The sequence below is a fragment of the Cydia amplana genome, chromosome 9 (genome assembly GCF_948474715.1).
Source record: "Cydia amplana chromosome 9, ilCydAmpl1.1, whole genome shotgun sequence".
In the NCBI taxonomy this organism is placed as follows: Eukaryota; Metazoa; Arthropoda; class Insecta; order Lepidoptera; family Tortricidae; genus Cydia; species Cydia amplana.
Genome location: NC_086077.1, coordinates 4,626,117 through 4,633,434, shown reverse-complemented (window position 1 = coordinate 4,633,434; position 7,318 = coordinate 4,626,117). Strand labels below are relative to the sequence as shown.

Sequence of the window (7,318 nt, the reverse complement as noted above, 5' to 3'; positions counted from 1 at the left end):
TTTAGGGGGTTAACGAACCAGCCCTGATTCTATTAGAGATACCGAGTGTCCAGCCCTAGTAGCACGGTCGCATTTTTATCGTTTGTCACCATGCCGGTCACGTTCTAACAAGTATGTAAGTGCGAAAGTGACGGGCATAGTGATAGTCGATAAAAATGGAACCATGCTGAGCCCGCTGTACTGGCGGAGACGATGGTAAACTATTAGCCAATTTAAGTATTGCCAGAGTTTTATTATAGGGAAATAAGTAAACCACTTTATGCATGGCAACCCTTTCTCATTAATAATATGATGTAGTTATGTAATTATAATACGGTGAAATCGTTTTAAAATTTCATGAATAACTATCGCGGTAACCGATTAATGCGAATTAACCTGGTATGATGATACACATTACATACATAGGTATATGTATTCTAAAATAACCTAACACGAAGCCAACACACACTGTCCTGACTATACATATATGACATACTTATGCACATTATGGCCATATGCTTGTACAGTCGCCATCAGATATATTGGAGCGGCTAAGGTACTCACAAATATCTGAGCACGCCTCTCAAGACGTAAGAGTGCTTGTTCAGATATTGTGAACACTTTGGCCGCTCCGATATATTTGATGGCGACTGTAACAGTTTGTAGCGCCACTATTTCTAGGTACAAGAGCAAGACATAGGATATCACAAAACTAAACGTCAAATGATTTGACCTCCACGTCTTAAAAACATAAAAAACAACGTGTCTTAACTCTATTTTTGTCATTCAATGGGTAGGTATACCTACCTATAACAATAGTTTAATTGGTGTACCGTGATGTAAAATAGTTTTATATTGCTAATTAAATAAATCGTTAAATATTGTAAAAAAGTGGTTACGGCGGTTTCGTGAGTTTTAGGAAACGTTTAATGACCCTGCCTTCATTTAAAAACTAAATTAGGCCTTACAAGTTCATTATGAAATGACGTTCATTATGCTGATCGAAATTTGAACGTTTCGATTTGATTCAAACTTCGAAAGAAATGCCTGTTTTAGCCAATACAATCGACATGTAATAAAATATGTATTATAGCATAGCTCAAGTTATTGTTAGATAATAAAATTCCAATGCGAATAATACCATGTCTTTCCCATCACGGAACAATGGTGTATCCGACACGTAGAGACGCTTTTGACACTTTAATGAAATGTAAGGGGTACACGGAGCGGATACCGCCTTGCCCATGTCATGGGACGCACGCAGAGGCAGCACCCGCCAGGGTGTAAGGACTATTGAGAGTTGATGGTAAGTATCCTAAATAACTTAAGTTATTAGGTGAAAGCCGTGGACTAAGTACTGAGCTATGGGATAAAAAACCGGACGCCTGCCTAATAGAACGGTATGCAATTTTAAAGATATTATTTATACTTCGTGATGAAATACACAGACTTTCTGCAACAAAATCCAAAGGTTATTTATTCTACGCAAGCATTTTCGCAAGATTTCAATTAAGTAAATTGTATAACTTTTTGATTCTAATGTGTACGGATACATGCGTGTATAAATACCACTAACCAAACCGCGGCAGTTAAGTTTGGATTATACACTATTATACAGATAACCAAATTTCATCAGTTTTCTACTTGCAAATGAAGAGGCTCCGAGTGTATAATTATACTTCCCGCATACCGCATCGTACAGATACTAATGACGTGGACAGATGAAACCTCTACTCCACTGATAGACAGATAGAATACTCTTTATTGGCATACCTCAGTAAAAATATACAAAAGAAATTGTTTAAACTGATACACACTGCACTGCACTGATATATAAGATTATAGGTATAGGTACTTATATAGGATACCTACGCAATTTGTATGAAAACGACATTGTATTCATAGCAACAACTGAATGCTTAAGAAAAAAAAGTGAAACACGTCAAATAGAGTCTGTCGTCTAGGCTACCTCTGCACCCACTTGACATGCATCTAAAAACAACCCCGTAGCTTCTAAAATTAGTCGAAAATACCCCTGAGTTCCCATGAGATATAAATGTCATTGGTTACAACTAGTACTCTAATGAAATGTGATAGGCATGTGAAATGGTCAAAATATTTTGATTGACCTAATATGTAATGCTATTATGGTAAACGATACATGTATATACAATTTTGGAATAAATTACATATTGTCATTTTAAGCGTGAATGCTAAAAAGGTGACGTTTGTAAAGACGTACTGCCTGCCGTACGGCAGGTATGTTAAGGCGTTGTTCATAAATGATTCTAATATAGCAAAACGCGTTGATAACTGTTTATGAAATAAGTAAGTCTAATTTAAATAGCTTGGAAAGTTTGATTATAGACTTACAGACAACTACTTACACAGTGGAACTAAATAAAAGCTTGTAAATATATGTACATTGACTTTTCGACTTGATTATAATACCCAGTGCCATCGACTGTACTATCTAAACTGTGCCCGGATAATAGCTAAATCGCCAATAATAGAGCCCCCATTTTATGCACGACGTTCAATTAAACCCTTTCGTTATCTTTTCCAAGATAACAACGCCATGGATTGTAAGCGGAAATGGTAAGCGGGCACAGGGACGCCAAGGTTGCAATGTGTATATAAGTGAACCATACTTACACGTGTATGGTATGGCGTTGATGATAGGTACTGAATGTTACAGGAAAGTAACTTTTAAATTTTTACAGACTTCAAACAAAAAACAAAACAAAACCCGAGAGTAAGTGTTAACTATAACTAGTTTTATACTAATTTATAACCTGTTTATAACAAACTATACTAACCTTACTCGCCTTACTCGTAATGAGAAGCAAATACCTGTTAAGTATATAGCCACGCTTTCAGAATTTCGGCAGGCGTATAAGATTCGTCCCAGTAGGTAGGTAATGTAAAACTCTAGATAAAGATAAACTATAAGTAGGTACTCACAGAGTTTTCTTAAGTACATTTTGACCCATAATTTAGTTGATCAAAGATTACATAAACTATCTGACGTCACATGAATGTCAAATTAAAATGAAAAATATTTTTTTATTTATATATAGGATCATATCGGTATTATTATCACAATTTGCAAAATTTTGGTTTTAGCCAGTTGCTCAACTAAATGTTACAACTTACATTTGTACGGTGAATGTATAGGGCTTTGGTATAGGACATGTTATATATATGTTATAGGTACAGATTTCTGATTCTACTTTGAAATGTGAGGACAGAATTAAAAACATACAATGTTTTTATCATCACACAAAAGAATAACAAAGATAATTAGGTCAAGGGGCAGTGGCCTCCCAAATGGTCAGTCTACGTACAACGGTTTTGTAGATACGTTTGTATAAACTGCGAATTTGTGAAAATGTGGTTAAAAATTGTGCTCCTCGTTTTTTGTGTTTCGGTAAGTAGGTTTTGCGGAAATATTAACCAATAAATTAGAACATATTAGATCATACTATTACAATTTTGTTAGATTCAGTCTGTCTGTTTCTTTAACTATAAAGTACAACGAGATACATTTTCTATGCAAGAAATAAACGAGGGTTCCATACCTACTATTTTCCTTTGGGCTGTATTTTATATTATTAATTATTTTTATTTATTTATATGCACAAAACCCTTAAATACAATATTTTCTTTAAAACTTCGCCAAACTGCATGACAGTTTGTAGGCGAAAAGAAAGAATTATGCGATCGACAACACAAACGCAATTCTTCCTATTCGCAATTCCCATACAATATGGATTCCACACAACTGCAGTTTACTACACACTCTTTATATTTAATTTTATACCTTAAATACTAAACTTAATGATGTTATTTATATGAATTGTCGATATGTATACAGATTGTTGCCAGTCTTTAACTAACTCGGCGTCTAACTTCTGTCCAACGAAAAAGATTCTTATCGGATCCCAAATGTCCAAAATAACAACATTCTTGAACAGAGTAGCCAAATTCTTGAATTTCTCTTCCAGGCTTCTAGCTCCCTAGATGTCGGAGGGGTGCTCTCAGGTAACCGGATGGGGGGAGTTCCCCTGGGCGTCTCCTTGAGCGAGGGCGAGCTGGATGTGGAAGGGATGTGCAGCAAGCAGGGTGTGGCGTGCCTGAACTGCTCGCTGGCTATCAAGTGTGTGATACTGCCGGTTGGATGGCTAAAGGTTTGTGTTTTACTTTAAACTTACCTGCGATTTCCCTTCATCACTCCTGCTTTCCAATACGGTAATGATCATAATGATATTGCTAGATATTGCTATATTGATAGATATTTAGGGAATACCACAGAACAAGTTAGAATGGCGATGCGAGCAGGGTACGTGTCGCCGCCGGTTTTGAGCAAACGCTCGCATGCTACTCGCCCGCGCTGACCGAAAACGAAGTAAACATGTCTTTTTGCGCCACAATAACCTTCAGATAAGAAGTCAGACATCAAATCTGTCTAAAGGAGGCGTATCCATTCACCACGCACACAAGGCGCTAGCTAGTTTTTACTACCGTTGCGCGAGTTATAGTAAATGTGGAGAGGAACGAGCGGCGACACCGGTTCCGATACTAACTGCTCGCGATAGCCGTTCTAACCTCTTTAATATGTTCTGTGGGGAATACCAATCACGAGAGTTACTCTTCAAAATGAAGAGCCAACTTGCATAATTACCACCACCAGACTGGTCTGAATCACTACAATATATCAGATTTGGTATGGAGATTTCATATGCATGATTTAAATAAAATATGGTAAAGTAAATGACGTAGATGGTAACAATGTGATTCAGAAGACACTACTTGTTTTACAGATCCCGTTGGAATCTTGCGGGGAAGGTATGACTTGCAATGCTCACCTCGGTGGTTGCTCCGAACAGCACGTTCCTGAATGCGACTTTGCCACCAGCGAATATCAACACTCATGTGAACAGGTACATTGGCTATACTTACTTACTTCACTGGCTCAGTGACTCAAATAGGATTTTTGGCCTCCGATACGAGTACAAGAGAGCGCCACTCTGCCCTACTCTGCGCCACTTCACGCCAGTTAGGTATTCCGAGGGTGGACAGGTCTTTTACGGCTTCGTCACTCCAGCGGTATCACATTGCGGTGGTACATTGGCTATACTTGTTTTAAGTAAAATTCTCCTTAAACCCTCACTTTTGATAGGGGGTTTGGTAGATATGTCAGTTAAAAGACGGTTATAAAATACTAGGCTGTGGTACAAGTACGAATAATAAGTATTAGGTACCCACAGTTTACGAAAGCGCTGCCACACATGTTAGTTTTGTCTCACTTATGTATTACTTCATACATTTTCTGTACCAAATATTAAAACTGAAGTAGTCACTGATTTCTGAATAGTCATTTGAAGAAAACATACAGTTGGAATATAAAAACAAAGCCTGGGTTTATTTTTCAGATTGGCATGTTTCCTGATGCCCACGACTGCAGGAAGTTCCATATCTGCTCGCCTCCCGAAGACAGTCCCACTGGTAGACCAGCAGACCACCGCACCGCGCTGTGTCCGAGACACTACGGCTATAATCCGGCGATTGCTCAATGCTCGGTATGAGAAGTTTCAATTATCGATCCTAGCTTTCTGAAGACTGTTCTAACAATAGACCGATAGACCACCGCACCGCTATTTCTCCCAGGTACTACAAATATCAAATTGAAAGTGTAACAGAAAAACTTTCAATGTTCGCTTTCTGAAGACAGCCTCAATGATATGAATGATGGTGCAGACCATTTCACCGATATTTGTCCCAGACGCTATGAATATATAACCTTACGATTGCTCAGTTACCTATATTATAAGAAATGTTCCACATCTGCTTACCACTTGAAGGATAATATTAGATTAATGATAACTAACCGAGCTATAGACAAGTAGTTGATGAAATAGGAAACACCTTTAAATCCCCGCACAAATCGATAACCTACCTATAACCCGAACGGCATTAATAATAGCAGACGTATTCCGCGGTCGCATTATCTGCATAGCGCCACGCAGCTAATCCCGAATCCCCTGAGATTCCGCGCATTACGCCGACATGCCACTTGTGATGCGATACATACATAACGTGTAGGATAATGTAGTACGTCTACTAATTTAGATTGTCCAGTTAATTTGTATGTTGTTGTTAATTTGTTGTTGTAAATATTACGCCTATAACCCTTAATTACGCCTTTAATTGATGTCCATTATGGAACTTTGTTTCTTACCAGTTTAAGTGTTAATCTGGAATACCACTATATTAATACTCTGCTAATAAAATATAATGTAATAACTACCGTATTTTATCCGTATCATTATTGACGCAGAGGACGCTTTGACTTTTGTGCCTTAGGCATAAACAGGTCCAGTATAAGGTATGCTAAATTATTAGTTAAGTAGTTGTATCTATTTCCTACTCATCAAAGCATTTGGTATCTCTTTCAGATTCCACTGCAAGACGGCCAATGCGAAAAGAGACCCGTACCCACCTGCACCAAAATCGGCCAAACAGGCGTTCTTCCACTCAGCCCTAACCACTACTACGTCTGCCGTATGAAGTACAGCAGCCTCCAACCACAAGTATTCCTCTGCCCCCACGGCTGGTACTTCGTCGATGGCTTCTGCCGACCAGAACCCGACTTCAAATCCACTGAAGCTACCACAGTAAAAGCGACCGAAGTGTCTAGATTAGAGAGCTTCTTTTCCACTGAGAAGGCCAGCACATACAAGCCCGATACCTTCTTGGCTGACAAGTTTGATTTGGCTAATTATGAGGTTGCTGATGATGAACAAAGAGTGACGGCAGATTCCTGGGAGAATAATGTTTCTTGGTAGAGGTATCTTTCACAGGGTATCTTGGAATTAGTTGCTAAGTACTAGACACCGCCTCAATAGTTGACACCTCCAATGTGTGTGTGTTACACACATTCGGATGGGAGTATTTTTGTGATTTAGAAATAGGCCGATATCAGCCAATATTAATGAACCTTCAATCCAGCTTTATCAAAACTTATTTATTCAAATATATATAAATTACATAATTATTATAACTAAATAAATATAATTACATCCGTGTATACTTTCGTTTTTATCTGTAATTTAACTTTCCGAAGTCTTAATAGAAGATAATAATATTAATAGCAAATATGGTTGATATTGTCATGCTGTTAATAATTTACCAGGCGCTACCATAACCGAAAAATAGCTACATAATTAATTACCGTAAAATGGGGTGAGTAGGGTCAAAACTGAAATGCAAACCTCGATAACATTTTATTTTTACATATGAAAACTGAATGGTGTATATAATAAATGTTCCGGACGTT

The 7,318-nt window shown here is 37.8% G+C and overlaps 1 protein-coding gene across 1 annotated transcript; it reads left to right on the top strand.

Annotated features, from left to right (window-relative positions):
• Window positions 1-3,358: 3,358 nt before the first annotated feature.
• Window positions 3,359-6,830, top strand: LOC134650663 (uncharacterized). The gene is made up of 5 exons (XM_063505595.1): window positions 3,359-3,409; window positions 3,987-4,169; window positions 4,803-4,922; window positions 5,415-5,561; window positions 6,438-6,830. Exons 1-5 carry the CDS (start codon window positions 3,371-3,373, stop codon window positions 6,825-6,827), a joined length of 879 nt encoding a protein of 292 aa, XP_063361665.1. The 5' UTR covers window positions 3,359-3,370; the 3' UTR covers window positions 6,828-6,830.
• Window positions 6,831-7,318: the final 488 nt, after the last annotated feature.